The 17,141-nt window shown below is 41.6% G+C and overlaps 1 protein-coding gene across 1 annotated transcript in view; it reads left to right on the forward strand.

Annotated features, from left to right (window-relative positions):
• The window catches only part of LOC126266810 (nucleoporin Nup43), a 210,842-nt gene that overhangs the window by 152,613 nt on the left and 41,088 nt on the right, over window positions 1–17,141 (forward strand). The window contains exon 5 of the mRNA XM_049971363.1: window positions 5,294–5,442. Within this exon, the coding sequence (XP_049827320.1) occupies window positions 5,294–5,442 (149 nt within the window). The remainder of the gene's footprint in view (window positions 1–5,293; window positions 5,443–17,141) is intronic.

Genomic DNA, 17,141 nt, shown 5'->3' on the forward strand with positions numbered 1-17,141 from the left:
GGCGGAAGGTGCACGTGCCCGTCGACCTGGGACCGGACCGCAGCGACGCACGGATGCACGCCGAGACCGTAGGATCCTACGCAGTGCCGTAGGGGACCGCACCGCCACTTCCCAGCAAATTATGGGACACTGTTGCTCCTGGGGTATCGGCGAGGACCATTTGCAACCATCTCCATGAAGCTGGGCTACAGTCCCGCACACCGTTAGGCCGTCTTCCGGTCACGCCCCAACATCGTGCAGCCCGCCTCCAGTGGTGTCGCGACAGGCGTGAATGGAGGGACGAATGGAGGCGTGTCGTCTTCAGCTATGAGAGTCGCTTATGCCTTGGTGCCAATGATGGTCGTATGCGTGTTTGGCGCCATGCAGGTGAGCGCCACAATCAGGACTGCATACGACCGAGGCACACAGGGCCAACACTCGGCATCATGGTGTGGGGAGCGATCTCCTACACTGGCCGTACACCTCTGGTGATCGTCGAGGGGACACTGAATAGTGCACGGTACATCCAAACCATCATCGAACCCATCGTTCTACCATTCCTAGACAGGCAAGGGAACTTGCTGTTCCAACAGGACAATGCACGTCCGCATGTATCCCGTGCCACCCAACGTGCTCTAGAAGGTGTAAGTCAACTACCCTGGCCAGCAAGATCTCCGGATCTGTCCCCCATTGAGCATGTTTGGGACTGGATGAAGTGTCGTCTCACGCGGTCTGCACGTCCAGCACGAACGCTGGTTCAACTGAGGTGCCAGGTGGAAATGGCATGGCAAGCCGTTCCACAGGACTACATCCAGCATCTCTACGATCGTCTCCATGGGAGAATAGCAGCCTGCATTGCTGCGAAAGGTGGATGTACACTGTACTAGTGCCGACATTGTGCATTCTCTGTTGCCTGTGTCTATGTGCCTGTGGTTCTGTCAGTGTGATCATGTGATGTATCTGACCCCAGGAATGTGTCAATAAAGTTTCCCCTTCCTGGGACAATGAATTCACGGTGTTCTTATTTCAATTTCCAGGAGTGTATATCTATATCATACTCCGCAAGCCACTTAATGGTGTGTGGCGGAGGGTACTCTTTGTACCATTAAGTGAGCACTCCAATCCTACTCCACTCGCGAATAGCGCGTGGCAAGAACGATTGTCGGTGGGGGGAGGGGGGGGTGTAATATGTTGTCTAACTATTCCCGGAAAGTGCTCTCTCGAAATTTCAATAGTAAATCTCTCCCTGATGCGCAGCGGCTCTCTTGTAACGTCTGCCACTGGAGTTTGTTAAGCATTTCCGCATCGCCTCGAGCCGACTTAACGATCCTGTGATGAGACGTGCCGCTCTTCATTGGATCTTCTCTCTCTTTTTTATCAGTCCTGTCAGGTAAGGTTCCCAGATAGGTGAAAAATACTCAAGAATCGGTCGAATAAGTGCCTTATAAGTTACTTCTGTGTAAATTTATATTTTAAAAAATATGTTGTTGTTGTGGTCTTCAGTCCAGACACTAGTTAAATGCAGCTTTCCATGCAACTCTATCCTGTGCAAGCTTCTTCATTTCCCAGTACCTACTACAACATACAGTCTTCTGAATCTGTTTAGTGTATTCATCTCTTGGTCTCCCTCCACGCTGCCCTGCAATACTAAATTGGTGACCCCTTGATGCCTCAGAATATGTCCTACCAAGCGATTCCACCTCCTAGTCAAGTTGTGCCACAAATTTCTCTTCTCCCCAGTTCTATTCAGTACCTCCTCATTAGTTATGTGATCCACCCATCTAATCTTCAGCATTTTTCTGCAGCACCACATTTCGAAAGCTTCTATTCTCTTTTTTGTCTAAACTATTTATCGTCCACGTTTCACTTTCCTACATGGCTACACTCCATACAAATACTTTCAGAAAAGACTTCCTGACACTTAAATCTATACTCAATGTTAACAAATTTCTCTTCTTCAGAAACGCTTTCCGTGCCATTGCCAGTCTACATTTTATATCCTCTCTACTTCAACCATCATCTGTTATTTTGCTCCCCAAATAGCAATACTCATTTACTACTTTAAGCATCTCATTTCCTAATCTAATTCCTTCAGCATCAACCGATTTAATTCGACTACGTTCCATTATCCTCGTTTTGCTTTTGTTGGTCTGGTATTCCCCTTTGAAGACACTGCCCATTCCGTTCAGCTGCTCTTCCAGGTCCTTTGCTGTCTCTGAGAGAGCTACAATGCCATCGGCGAACCTCAAAGTTTTAATTTCTTCTCCAATGATTTTAATTCATACTCCAAATTTTTCTTTTGTTTCCTTTACTGCCTGCTCAATATACAGATTGAGTGACATCGGGGTAGACTACAACCCTGTCTCACTCCTTTCCCAACCACTGCTTCCTTTTCATGATCCTCGACTCTTACAACTGCCATCTGGTTTCTGTACAAATTGTAAATAGCCTTTCGCTCCCAGTATTTTACCCCTGCCGCCTTCAGAAGTTGAAAGAGAGTATTCCAATCAACATTGTCAAAAGCTTTCTCTAAGTCTACAAAAAGTCTACAAAAAATATAGTATAATTAATTAAACAAATTAATTTTTTCGCACTTTTTAACATTTTGATTCCTCATAGATATTTAAGCGAATACAATGTGCTTCATTTTATAACTTACATTGATTCCAGCATTCGATTTTCTGTTGAGATTTACAGAAGTTGGTTAAATGGTTCTCCTTCCGCCATGATTACTTCTCATTCTTGACCGTGTGTACAATATTGATTCATAATCGGACTTCCTCTTCTGATGCAGGGCACTACAGTGACCTGACATTAGGATAATGCATGGAAGAAAAGAAAACTTTCGTGGTTTTGCACAAAAACGAACTCTCAGACTTCATATTTTCATTAAATTATTATTCAGACAACAAACTGTTACTTGAAATACGTCTTCTCGCCACGACAACTAAAGACAGAGTCCCTCTAATAACTGCCAAAAGAAAAAAAATGAAAAAAATTTCCATCACTTGTTATTCACCTTCTGACGTAGCAAAATATCTCTTTGCCGACGCTTACAGTGGCCGCGCTAGTATTTATTGTCATTTATTGTCATCGCAGCGTGTCGGATCTTTTCCTTTACGTACCTATGTACTGTAGTTTATATTCTAAGATATCAGAAGAATAAATCCACTAGCTACAAATGCCAGCTGAACGCAAAACCAGCTCCGTAGAAAAGTACCTTTTGACCATTGGTAAATATTTATACCATTAAACACTTTTTCACTGATCTCAAGTCTAGCAACCGAGAAACATAAAAATGGTAGTCATACTTACCAGAGACACTATTGCGAATATATTAATACCAGTGAAATCAATTGTTTGTAGTAAATAAAATGCTTAACAGCATTTAAGACAGTGTCACTTAAAGGGTTAAATTCAGTGTCTCCTGTGTTATCCAACGATTTCAACTGTCAGTTGTCTCCTTGCCTCTTTAATGTTCTGCTCCCCTCACTGTTCCATCTCTCAAACCTATCTATTCATCTTCTATGGTCACCTGGGGGTCTATCATTGTGTAATAACCACTTTTGAAGCCCTTGATAACTCTCCTCCTTTCAGTTTATCCAGATCTTGGTTCCATAATTTCCTAACTTTACCTTATTTTTTTCTGTTCTGTTGATCTGAGTCCACATCTGTCATTGGAACTGTTTCACAGTGTATAATCTGGTTTCAAAACATTCTTACCATTGTGCAATCTGTCTGAAACCTTCCAGCATCTCCAATCTCTTCCATGTACCCAAAGGCCGTTGTGATTCAAAAGCAATGTTAGCAGTGACTAAATTACACTCTGTGCAGAACTTGACCAAGTGGCTTCCTCTGCATTCGTTTCCCCCCAAGTCCCCTTTTCTTCTATTTTTACATCTCCTCGTATTCCTACTATCAAATTCCAGTCCCCCTCACAAATTTTTCCTGCCTTAAGTATTAGAATAATTTCTTTTCTATCATCATACATCCTTTCGGTCCCTTCATCTACAGAACTAGTTGGCGTAGAAAATTGTCCTAATATCGTGGGTGTTGGCTTCGTGTTTATCTTGGCTTTGTTAATGTGTTCACTGTGCTGTTCGTAGTAGCTCAGTTGCATTCCTGTTTTCTTATTCATTATTAGACCTCCTTCCTAGATTACTCCTATCTGATTGTGTATTGATAACCCTGTACCAACCTAACAAAAAGTCCTGTTCTCCCTGCCATTCCACACCCCAAATTCCACTATATCAAACTTCAAACAATCGATTTCCATTTTTAGATTCTCTGACTCTCTTACCCATGTAAGGAATCCAACATTCCACACTGTGACCCGTAGTTTGCCAGATTTTTTTCCTTGTTGGGAATATTGACTTTAGTAGCCCCCATCCAAAGGTACACCTGTACACCTGGAGGACTATTCTACCTCTGGAATATTTCACCCAAGAGTGCAAATCTATAAAAATAAAAATCTTGGCCAGAATTTGTGAAGGAACAAAGAACTCTTGTATGTAACTTGGTGGTTGTATTACAGCAGCAGTAGAATAAGGACGTAAGCACACACTAGCTAAATGAGCAAGTTGTTCCCCTGTATATTGGAGAGGAAGTTTTTATTTTTATGCAAGTGGAATCTTGTTTTTGTGCTTGCATGTGGCTCGTGCTCATAGTTGTGTGTAAGCTAGGATATACTTACACCACCATACAAATTTGCATTCAGACTACTGGAAACTATGTTCCAGATTGTAGGTTCTGTTTTAACATTCCACTCTACTGGAAAATGATATTTAACCACCATAAACGGCAGGCCACATTCAATAATTATGTAATGGCTGTAAACCCAGCCCTTGCCAAAATTTCATTTGTGTATCTCCCAGAGAAATTCTAAATTACACAAATAGCAACTTGGGGATTATGCGGAAGCACACCATCAATCACACATTAATTATAGCAGAGATTTGTAAACCACCAACTCTCCTCTGTCTTTCGATGCAACCTAGGTTGGTTCCTGCGTGTGGTGCCACCACACTTACAGCTGACTGGGCATAGCTGCAACCAGTACAGTCATGATGTAAATGTTCTGTTTTCCCATGCGGTAAGATGAATTTTACCATATTAGAGAACTGACAAAGATAAACACTTTGAACCCTCATTGTTTAATACCAGGTAACTAGAACTATGAATCACTTCTGGCCTGCCCATGGTACAGTTATGCCACAATGCAAGTGATACCTGCATCTGTTCAGACATGCTTTCATAACAAGATATTGTGTGAAATTAATTTTTTGCTAGCCAATAATATTCTTGTACTTTGCAGATGAAGCTGACAGCAGTACACTTCGATGTGTTTGCTTCCTTAAACACAGTGAAATTCTTACTGGAAATTTGCGTGGCATACTGAAAATTTGGGACTTGAAAAGTTCAACTGTTAGGCCTACCATGTCATTCACAATGCCACATGAGCAGGTGTGTATACAGTTGTTTAGATGCATGATATTGGTGATTATCAGTTATCCATTCTGATTTTTATTTAGCTATTTCAAATATCAAACATTTTTTGTAATAATGTATACTGTGGTAACTAGAGGCAGTGCCTTTTTCAGTCATGAAAATGATGTAAAACAAAATACCGGGTGATCAAAAAGTCAGTATAAATTTGAAAACTTAATAAAACATGGAATAATGTAGATAGAGGGGTAAAAATTGACACACGTTCTTGGAATGACATGGGATTTTAATAGAACCACCACATATTGCTAGACACGTGAAAGATCTCTTGCATGCATCGTTTGGTGATGATCATGTGCTGAGCCGCCACTTTCGTCATGCTTGGCCTCTCAGGTCCCCAGACCTCAGTCCGTGCGATTATTGGCTTTGGGGTTACCTGAAGTCACAATTGTATTGTGATCGACCCACATCTCTAGTGATGCTGAAAGACAAAAGCCGACGCCAATGCCTCACCATAACTCCGAACATGGTTTACAGTGCTGTTCACAACATTATTCCTCAACTAAAGCTATTGTTGAGGAATGATGGTGGACATATTGAGCATATCCTGTAAAGAACATCATCTTTGCTTTGTCTTACTTTGTTATGCTAATTATTGCTATTCTGATCAGATGAAGCGCCATCTGTTGGACATTTTTTGAACTTCTGTATTTTTTTGGTTCTAATAAAACCCCATGTCATTCCAAGCATGTGTGTCAATTTGTACCTCTCTATCTACATTGTTCCGTGATTTATTCAGTTTTCAAATTTATACTGACTTTTTGATCACCCGGTATGTTGCAGAAGCTCTGTAATATTGATGATTTTCATTATTGTTCTGAAAGTATTTTTCCATGAACTGCAGTATACAGAGTACCTTGAAATTCATACGGAGAGTGAGTGAAGCTTGCTCTGCAGATGAGATGGAAAATGTATGGTAACTTAAGTATAATTTATATAATTTACATGAACACACTGAGTTCCAAAACTTGTTTTGAGAGGATTCTAGGTGGTAAACTTTTGGAAAAAATATTATTGCATTATTTGGCATTGATAAATTCCTTATATTATACCTATCCATTTACTGTAAATAATTATCCACAGAGTTAAATAACAGTGTACATTAATTTCATGAAGTAGTACAACATTCTTTCTGTGTGGCCATCGGAGTTTAACTTTCAATACTGAAACAAACTTGCAGCTTTTGTGTGCAAGTTTTAAATATACATTCTTGCGTATAGTTGTCATTGGTGATCTTAGATATATGTTCTAATGAGGTTGCTCCTTATGACATCCTTGCCTATTTGGGAAACTCTGCCCTACTTGCTGTGGCAAAAAGGCATCTGCTGGCGATCTCCAACAGCGTCACACCATCCAAGGAGTATCTCAACAAAATAATAATACAGCACAAGCAAATATACAGGGTGTTACAAAAAGGTACAGCCAAACTTTCAGGAAACATTCCTCACACACAAATAAAGAAAAGATGTTGTGTGGGCATGTGTTCGGAAACGCTTAAATACCATGTTAGGACTCATTTTAGTTTCGTCAGTATGTACTGTACTTCCTTGATTCACCGCCAGTTGGCCCAATTGAAGGAAAGTAATGTTGACTTCGGTGCTTGTGTTGACATGCGACTCATTGCTCTACAGTACTAGCATCAATCACATCAGTACGTAGCATCAACAGGTTAGCGTTCATCACGAATGTGGTTTTGCAGTCAGCGCAATGTTTACAAATGCGGAGTTGGCAGATGCCCATTTGATGTATGGATTAGCACGGGGCAATAGCCGTGGCGCGGTACGTTTGTATTGAGACAGATTCCAGAACGAAGTTGTCCCGACAGGAAGACGTACGAAGCAATTGATCGGCGTCTTAGGGAGCACGGAACATTCCAGCCTTTGACTCGCGACTGGGGAAGACCGAGAACGGTGAGGACACCTGCAATGGATGAGGCAATTCTTCGTGCAGTTGACGATAACCCTAATGTCAGCGTCAGAGAAGTTGCTGCTGTACAAGGTAACGTTAACCGCGTCACTGTATGGAGAGTGCTACGGGAGAACGAGTTGTTTCTGTACAATGTACATCGTGTGCAGGCACTATCAGCAGCTGATTGGCCTTCATGGGTACACTTCTGCGAATTGTTCATCCAACAATGTGTCAGTTCTCTTTACGGATGAGGCTTCATTCCAACGTGATCAAATTGTAAATTTTCACAATCAACCTGTGTGGGCTGACGAGAATCCGCACGCAATTGTGCAATCTGTGAACATTTGGGCAGGCATTGTTGGTGATGTCTTGATTGGGCCCCATGTTCTTCCACCTACACTCAATGGAGCACGGTATCATGATTTCATACGGGATACTTTACCTGTGCTGCTAGAACATGTACCTTTATAAGTACGACACATGTGGTTCATGCACGATGGAGCTCCTGCACATTTCATTCGAAGTGTCCGTACACTTCTCAACAACAGATTCGGTGACCGATGGATTGGTAGAGGTGGACCAATTCCATGGCCTCCACGCTCTCCTGATCTCAACCCTCTCGACTTTGATTTATGAGGGCATTTGAAAGCTCTTGTCTACGCAACCCCGGTACCAAATGTAGAGACTCTTGGTGCTCGTATTGTGGACGGCTGTGATACAATACGCCATTCTCCAGGGCTGCATCAGGGATTCCATGTGACGGAGGGTGGATGCATGTATCCTCGCTAACGGAGGACATTTTGAACATTTCCTGTAACGAAGTGTTTGAAGTCACGATGGTATGTTCTGTTGCTGTGTGTTTCCATTCTATGATTAATGTGATTTGAAGAGAAGTAATAAAATGAGCTCTAACATGGAAAGTAAGTGTTTCCGGACACATGTCCACATAACATGTTTTCTTTCTTTGTGTGTGAGGAATGTTTCCTGAAAGTTTGGCCGTACCTTTTTGTAACACCCTGTACGTATTAACACACATCATCATAAGCAAAGTGCAGACCTGTGAACTATTCAAAACATGTATTACTAAGCAATGTTGGTAGATTAGCTTCAGAACGTACTTCATCTACCTAAAAATGACATCAGAACAAGGCACACATCTTGGCAGTATTGAAGATGCTATAAGGAAAGATGATGATTGGAACTGACACTGAAGTACACTGTGTGTTTTGTTGTTATTGTTCATGTTCCCCTTCACACCCCCTCCCAAGTCTATATTTTTATTTCTTCTCTCTGTAGTATCAATATCACATTCCAGAATCCACAACTGCCAAATTTGTCCTAGGTGTTCCTGAAGCCACCCATTTCAGATTTTCTTATCTCCCACTTTTAGGCCTCAATCTTTTCCATCATACATCTTAAATATTTTATTTCCACTGTTAACTCCATTAGCTCCAGTTTGTATTCTGTTGACAGCGACCACATTTGTGCAGCTGGATTTTACGGAAGTCAGTCTCTTCAGGGTAGCTTCATCTTGACCTAAGAGCATCTGCAGAATTTTCCAAATGCAGAAAGGGATTTTCATTAATCTTAGACATCTTATTATTTCTTATGGAATATATTTTTTCAGTAACTCTGACATTGTCAATCCTTTGATTTACTTACAATGAAGAATTGTCTCAAGTACAGCACTTCATCACACATTGGCCTTGTAATAATCATCTTGAACATTCCATAGACTCCCATTTACAGCGTAACTGCTCAAAAACCAACAATTTTCGCAATTCTCCACTTAATGTCACTTTTATTGAAAAATGTCTGATTTAAAATCGTATGCAGTTGATGGTCTTATGTCTTTAAAGTTGGACTCTGGATAGTTTTGCCAATGACTTTCATCACAAGAAGTTGAGCATATGCAGTGGCTACTGGCACAGTTTTAAAACAGTGTGTCTCCCTGTAAACTCGATGTTAGATTAAAACTGTATATCATATTGAAACTTTAACTTGATTCCTCTGTGGCCATTTTGTTAATATTTTCATGTTGCCTGTAGGCATGTTTTGTTGTAGACAGCATTCTCTTTTCTAAGTTTCTGTTTAGGGCCAACTTGATCTTTTCCATGGGGGCCCGTCTGTAGGGCAAATGCAGGTACTGGCTTCAGGAGGACATAGTGGCAGAATTTGTAGAAGTGGTTTTCTTTGTGATTGAAGCAAACACTGCAGAGAGGAAAATTGATTTTATGTATTTGTATGCTTTTTTCCTTTGCCCTGTTGGATTCATCTTGTATATTTCACTCTTCACTGTTCTGCAGTGTGGTTCCTTGCGTAGTCAAATGCTGTACATTATATACTGATTGTGTTTGGCTTAATTACATCTACTCTAAGTTGTCTGGCACTTACAAGTGAGACTGTATGGCTGAACTGTGTGTGTGTGCATGCACCATCTGTAGCAGCACATAGTTTTGGGAAATTAAGATAGTAATCAGAGATGGGAAATTATCACTTTTAGAGCATTCTCGTAGCGTGAGGGAGTGTTGAAAAAGTGGCTGTGTGCTCCAATTCCCAGTGTACTCATTTTATGATGTTTCTACCACCTGTCCCGCTTTTTCAACATTTTAGCTAAAACAAATATATAAAGTCGGTTCTTTGTGTTCTTTAAAAATGTATTATCAACACTGAATAATACCCAAATCTCTCCCTGTCATTTTTGATTCAGCATAGGAATCGGGCATCATTTCTTGACTGACAGGTTAAATGAATCATGAGGAAACTTCTTGCAGAGGTACTTGAAGCATTCTTTGTCTTCAGCTGCAATCGGCGCTGACTTCGGTCGCGCAGCTTAAGGCTGTTGCCAATGGGCACCACTGTGGGGAGCCGGACTCGGGTATCACGGGGATGTCAACCTCATCCCGTCTGTCCCCAGATCGGTCTGCCGCTGTGGTTGCCCCGGTTGCTGCCCGCAGTGGAGCTGAGCCCTCGCCTGTGGTTGATTGGGAGGTCGTTCCAAGGCGTGGCAGGCAGCGAAAGGCGTCCCCGGAAGCTGACCAGAAAGCCTCCCCGGTGCGTCTGACAAACCGGTTTCAGGCACTGTCTCTGGCTGAGCCAGATGCAGCTGCCTGCCCTGTTTCAGAGGATCATTCTCAGCCTTCAAGGTCCGGGCAATCGCAGAGGTTGGGCTTACTGGTAGTTGGGAGCTCCAATGTTAGGCGCGTAACGGGGCCCCTTAGGGATATGGCGGCTAAGGAGGGGAAGAAATCCAGTGTGCACTCCGTGTGCATTCCGGGAGGAGTCATTCCTGATGTGGAAAGGGTCCTTCCGGATGCCATGAAGAGCACAGGGTGCAGCCAGCTGCAGGTGGTGGCACATGTCGGCACTAATGACGTGTGTCGCTTTGGATCTGAGGAAATTCTCTCTGGATTCCAGCGGCTATCTGATTTGGTGAAGGCTGCCGGTCTTGCTTATGAGATGAAGGCAGAGCTCACCATCTGCAGCATCGTTGACAGAACCGACTGCGGACCTTTGGTGCAGAGCCGGGTGGAGGGTCTGAATCAGAGGCTCAGACGGTTTTGCGACCGTATTGGCTGCAGATTCCTTGACTTGCGCCATAGGGTGGTGGGGTTTCGGGTTCCGCTGAATAGGTCAGGAGTTCACTACACTCAGCTGGCGGCTACACGGGTAGCGGAGGCTGTGTGGCGTGGACTGGGCGGTTTTTTAGGTTAGAAGGCCTCGGGAAAGTGCGGGATGGGCTGCAATGTCAAAGGGTGCTTGGCAATTACAGGACGTGCTTGGATCAAGGAACAGTCGGAATTATAGTTGTAAACTGTTGTAGTTGCGCTGGAAAAGTCCCTGAGCTTCAAGCGCTAATAGAAAGCACAGAAGCGGATATCGTTATAGGTACAGAAAGCTGGCTAAAGCCTGAAATAAGTTCTGCAGAAATTTTTACGAAGTCTCAGACGGTGTTCAGGAAAGATAGATTAGGCAGAATTGGTGGTGGAGTGTTGGTGTCTGTCAGTAGTGGTTTATCTTGTAGTGAAGTCGAAGTAGATACTCTGTGCGAATTGGTGTGGGTGGAGGTTATACTTAACAGCCGAATTAAGTTAATAATTGGCTCCTTCTACCGACCCCCAGACTCCGATGATACAGTTGCGGAACAGTTCAGAGAAAGTTTGAGTCTCGTAACAAATAAATACCCCACTCATACGGTTATAGTTGGTGGGGACTTCAACCTACCCTCGGTATGTTGGCAAAAATACTTGTTCAAAACCGGTGGTAGGCACAAAACGTCTTCCGAGATTGTCCTAAATGCATTCTCCGAAAATTATTTAGAGCAGTTAGTCCACGAACCCACGCGAATTGTAAATGGTTGCGAAAACACACTTGACCTCTTGGCCACAAACAATCCAGAGCTGATAGAGAGCATCATGACTGATACAGGGATTAGTGATCACAAGGTCATTGTAGCTAGGCTCAATACCATTTCTTCCAAATCCATCAGAAACAAACGCAAAATAATTTTATTTAAAAAAGCGGATAAAGTACCACTAGAAGCCTTCCTAAAAGACAATTTCCATTCCTTCCGAACTGACTATGCGAATGTAGACGAGATGTGGCTCAAATTCAAAGATATAGTAGCAACAGCAATTGAGATATTCATACCTCATAAATTGGTAAGAGATGGAACGGATCCCCCGTGGTACACAAAAAAGGTCCGAACGCTGTTGCAGAGGCAACGGAAAAAGCATGCGAAGTTCAGAAGAACGCGAAATCCTGAAGATGGGCTAAAATTTACAGACGCGCGAAATTTGGCACGTACTTCGATGCGAGATGCCTTTAATAGGTTCCACAACGAAACATTGTCTCGAAATTTGGTAGAAAATCCGAAGAAATTCTGGTCTTACGTAAAGTACACAAGCGGCAAGACGCAGTCAATACCTTCGCTGCGCAGTGCCGATGGTACTGTTATCGACGACTGCGCCGCTAAAGCGGAGTTATTGAACGCAGTTTTCCGAAATTCCTTCACCAGGGAAGACGAATGGAATATTCCAGAATTTGAAACACGAACATCTGCTAGCATGAGTTTCTTAGAAGTAGATACCTTAGGGGTTGCGAAGCAACTCAAATCGCTTGATACGGGCAAGTCTTCAGGTCCAGATTGTATACCGATTAGGTTCCTTTCAGATTACGCTGATACTATAGCTCCCTACTTAGCACTCATATACAACCGCTCGCTCACCGATAGATCTGTACCTACAGATTGGAAAATTGCGCAGGTCGCACCAGTGTTCAAGAAGGGTAGTAGGAGTAATCCATTTAACTACAGACCTATATCATTGACGTCGGTTTGCAGTAGGGTTTTGGAGCATATACTGTATTCAAACATTATGAATCACCTCGAAGGGAACGATCTATTGACACGTAATCAGCATGGCTTCAGAAAACATCGCTCTTGTGCAACGCAGCTAGCTCTTTATTCGCACGAAGTAATGGCCGCTATCGACAGGGGATCTCAAGTTGATTCCGTATTTCTAGATTTCCGGAAAGCTTTTGACACCGTTCCTCACAAGCGACTTCTAATCAAGCTGCGGAGCTATGGGGTATCGTCTCAGTTGTGCGACTGGATTCGTGATTTCCTGTCAGGAAGGTCGCAGTTCGTAGTAATAGACGGCAAATCATCGAGTAAAACTGAAGTGATATCAGGTGTTCCCCAGGGAAGCGTCCTGGGACCTCTACTGTTCCTGATCTATATAAATGACCTGGGTGACAATCTGAGCAGTTCTCTTAGACTGTTCGCAGATGATGCTGTAATTTACCGTCTAGTAAGGTCATCCGAAGACCAGTATCAGCTGCAAAGCGATTTAGAAAAGATTGCTGTATGGTGTGTCAGGTGGCAGTTGACGCTAAATAACGAAAAGTGTGAGATGATCCACATGAGTTCCAAAAGAAATCCGTTGGAATTCGATTACTCGATAAATAGTACAATTCTCAAGGCTGTCAATTCAACTAAGTACCTGGGTGTTAAAATTACAAACAACTTCAGTTGGAAGGACCACATAGATAATATTGTCGGGAAGGCGAGCCAAAGGTTGCGTTTCATTGGCAGGACACTTAGAAGATGCAACAAGTCCACTAAAGAGACAGCTTACACTACACTCGTTCGTCCTCTGTTAGAATATTGCTGCGCGGTGTGGGATCCTTACCAGGTGGGATTGACGGAGGACATCGAGAGGGTGCAAAGAAGGGCAGCTCGTTTTGTATTATCGCGTTATAGGGGAGAGAGTGTGGCAGATATGATACACGAGTTGGGATGGAAGTCATTACAGCATAGACGTTTTTCGTCGCGGCGAGACCTTTTTACGAAATTTCAGTCACCAACTTTCTCTTCCGAATGCGAAAATATTTTGTTGAGCCCAACCTACATAGGTAGGAATGATCATCAAAATAAAATAAGAGAAATCAGAGCTCGAACAGAAAGGTTTAGGTGTTCGTTTTTCCCGCTCGCTGTTCGGGAGTGGAATAGTAGAGAGATAGTATGATTGTGGTTCGATGAACCCTCTGCCAAGCACTTAAATGTGAATTGCAGAGTAGTCATGTAGATGTAGAAAAGTCTTTCACAGACTGTTTTATTAGGTGCATCTTAATACATAGAGTTGGGATAATAATAGAATTTTGTAAAATACCGTGGTAGTACATGCAAAGAGAAGAGCCAAAGAGCTATTTATAATAGTATTTATAATGTATGCAAACCAGTGCAACGACTGCCACCAAAATTTTCGTCTTAATGTTGTTATTAATAGAAATATTATATCAATATTACAAAAAGGAAAGTTGCTACTCACTGTATAGTGTATATGCTGAGTAACTTATAAGCACAACAAAATGACTCGTGGGACTAAAGCTTTTGGCCATTAAAGCCTTCGTCAACAAGAGAGACACATACACACACACGCACACACACTCACACAAACACAGCTCACTTGCATGACTGCAGTCTTAATGGCTGAAAGCTTTAGTCATGAGAGTCCTTTTGTTATGCCTATCTGCAGCTCAGCATCACTGCTATATGGTGAGCAGCAACTTTCCTTCTCATTATATTGTTACATTCCATCCTGTATTGTATATTAAATGTATTTTATTAGATTCATTAAAATTCTTTTTTCTGTTCTTGAGTGCTAATTATAAAGTAATGACGACCGATGGTGCTGTTTTGCTGCCATATTAGGATCCAGAACACTAAAAAACCCAGTTGCATTACAAAAGCTTTTTCAACATTGTTATTTGTTATTGAACTGAACACAGTTTTTGGCCATTGCAATGCAACATCTGGCTGACAGTTTCCTGCCCCTATTATCATTGCCCCTGTAGTTTTTTACCTGATACAGAATAATTTCCTGTGATTTTAGCAATTGGAATGTCACTGCAATAATTCAGTACCTGCTTCACTGGCTGCTGTATAATATTGTCTGTCCCATCTGACCTCTCTTGTTCAACTCTTGTTCTTTTGTGAGCCTGATGGAATTACGTATGGAGGCCTAGGGTGTCTCATTTTCATACCCTCGAATCATCCTTGTTTTTGTTTGGCGGATTTCTTCAATTCTCGAAGTGTCGGACCCCTTCTATTTTTTTTCCATCTTCACAATTTCATGTTGTCATCTTTCATCCTTCATCATCACATTTCTGAATAACATTCAGAATTGTAATTAGAGGATTTATCCTCACACGAAGGTGATACCATAAGACAGTCGCCCATGAACAATCTTGAAGAATAATTCCACTGACTGCAACCATAAATTACAGGAAAGATAGCATTCGGATTCGGTGGGCTGTCATTCAGAAGATAATGGTGAATCGTAGCATCTAGAAACTCAACAGTTCGTACAAACCTTAAACATCAAAGGATTAAACCTAAACAAATTTCGTGCTTCTCGACACACAATGTTGGCTCCTTGTGCCAAGCTGGAAAATTAAAAATCATCACTGCCATCATAAAGAAACACAAAATTGTAAACATAGCTCTTCAAGCAATCAGGAACTATGATCAAGGTCCTATAGAATCACAGGGATACCGACTTTATAATGGAATCCCTGGAAAAAGAGTCCTGAAAAACTGTCCACAATTTGGCAATGGTTTCCTTATAGATCTGAAAGTTATCAACTCTGTCATAGAATTCAAATCTCAGTCCCCCAGACTTACATCTCTTAACTTTGAAATCTGCAAATAAGACATACACAATTATCAATGCACATGCTGCCACCGATCAGAAAAATAATACTCTGAAGGACAAAGAAGAAACACAGAAATTTTGGGATTTCCTGGATCAAGTCATAATCAACATTCCTCCATCACACATAAAAATTCTCCTTGGTGACTTCAATGCTCAACTGGGGCAAGAAAGAAGATACAGAGATATCTCTGGAAAAAAGGCCAGCACATAAATGGACCAACAAAAATGGTCAAAGGTTAATTGAAACTTGTAGAAACCATAACCTGGTCTCAACATCAACATGTTTTAAGAGGAAACTTCACAAATTAAAAACCTGGAAAAGGGCAAATGGCAACTGGATCATGTATGCGTGGATAAATTTCACCATCGTGAAATCTACAATGTCAATGTTTTAAGGGGTGAAGACTCAGGGTCAGATCACTATGTTGTGAAGATCAAAATAAAATTAACACCAGTGGTAAGGAAAAGAGCTCAGAAAAAACTAGAAGAAAATTCAACCCAACCATCTTAACAAAAAATGATGAATACACTAGGAAATCAGGTGAAGGGGCTATCAACTATAACACACTAGAAGAATTAACTACCAAATTAAAATCCGTAGCAGAAGAGTTGCCTCCAGTAAATCCCAGGGAGAAACATGAGTTGTGAAATGCAGATTGTGACCAGGCATTAGAAAGAAAACACCAAGCTTGGATAAGTATCAAGCCCAAAAGTCTGAAGAATCACATCTTGAACTAAACAAAGAAAGTCAACCCATAAATCATCAGACAGACAAAGCGCAAACATCTTAAAAATACCCTAGAAAAGATAGAACTGAACTTCTAGAAGAAACAGTCAAGAGATTACTACAAAACCTTTGGGAGATATCTTAAAAAGAATGAGTCCCCGACATTGATGCTGAGAGATAAGTCAGGAAAGTTTGCGCATAGTAATGAAGAAAATGCAGAGATCCTTGCGAAGGCACATTGTGAAGACCATGTATTTGCAGTAAACTGGAATAATGCTGGAAAACCTGTCGTAATAAATCTCCACCGACATCTAATTGAAATGTGGATCACATAGAAAATTCCTTAGCACTGGACCTCGGGAATAATCTGTCCATTATTTTAAAAAGGTTATAGAACCAACCCAGATAATTACAGAGGTATAACCCTTCTGGATTGCACATACAAAATTTTCTCCCACATAAATTACATAGGATCAAAAATGTTCTGGGGCCACAACTTGGAGAATATCAAGAAGGAATTTGGCCATACAGAAGCTACTCAGACCAAATTCTTAGCCTGAAACTAATAATGGAGTGTTACAAGGATTGAAACAAACAGTTATTCATCTCATTCGTAGATTTAAAAAAAGTATATGATAGTGTTCATAGACCCACACTTCTAAAAATCCTTAGATCATATGGCCACCATCCCAAACTGGTACAACTCATTCAGCTAACTTTAACCAACACAAATTCAAAGGCCAAGTTTAGAGAGGATATGTCAAAAGCTTTCACAATAAAAACAGGACACAGACAAGGTAATGGAT

This window comes from Schistocerca gregaria, chromosome 4 (genome assembly GCF_023897955.1).
Source record: "Schistocerca gregaria isolate iqSchGreg1 chromosome 4, iqSchGreg1.2, whole genome shotgun sequence".
Lineage (NCBI taxonomy): Eukaryota > Metazoa > Arthropoda > Insecta > Orthoptera > Acrididae > Schistocerca > Schistocerca gregaria.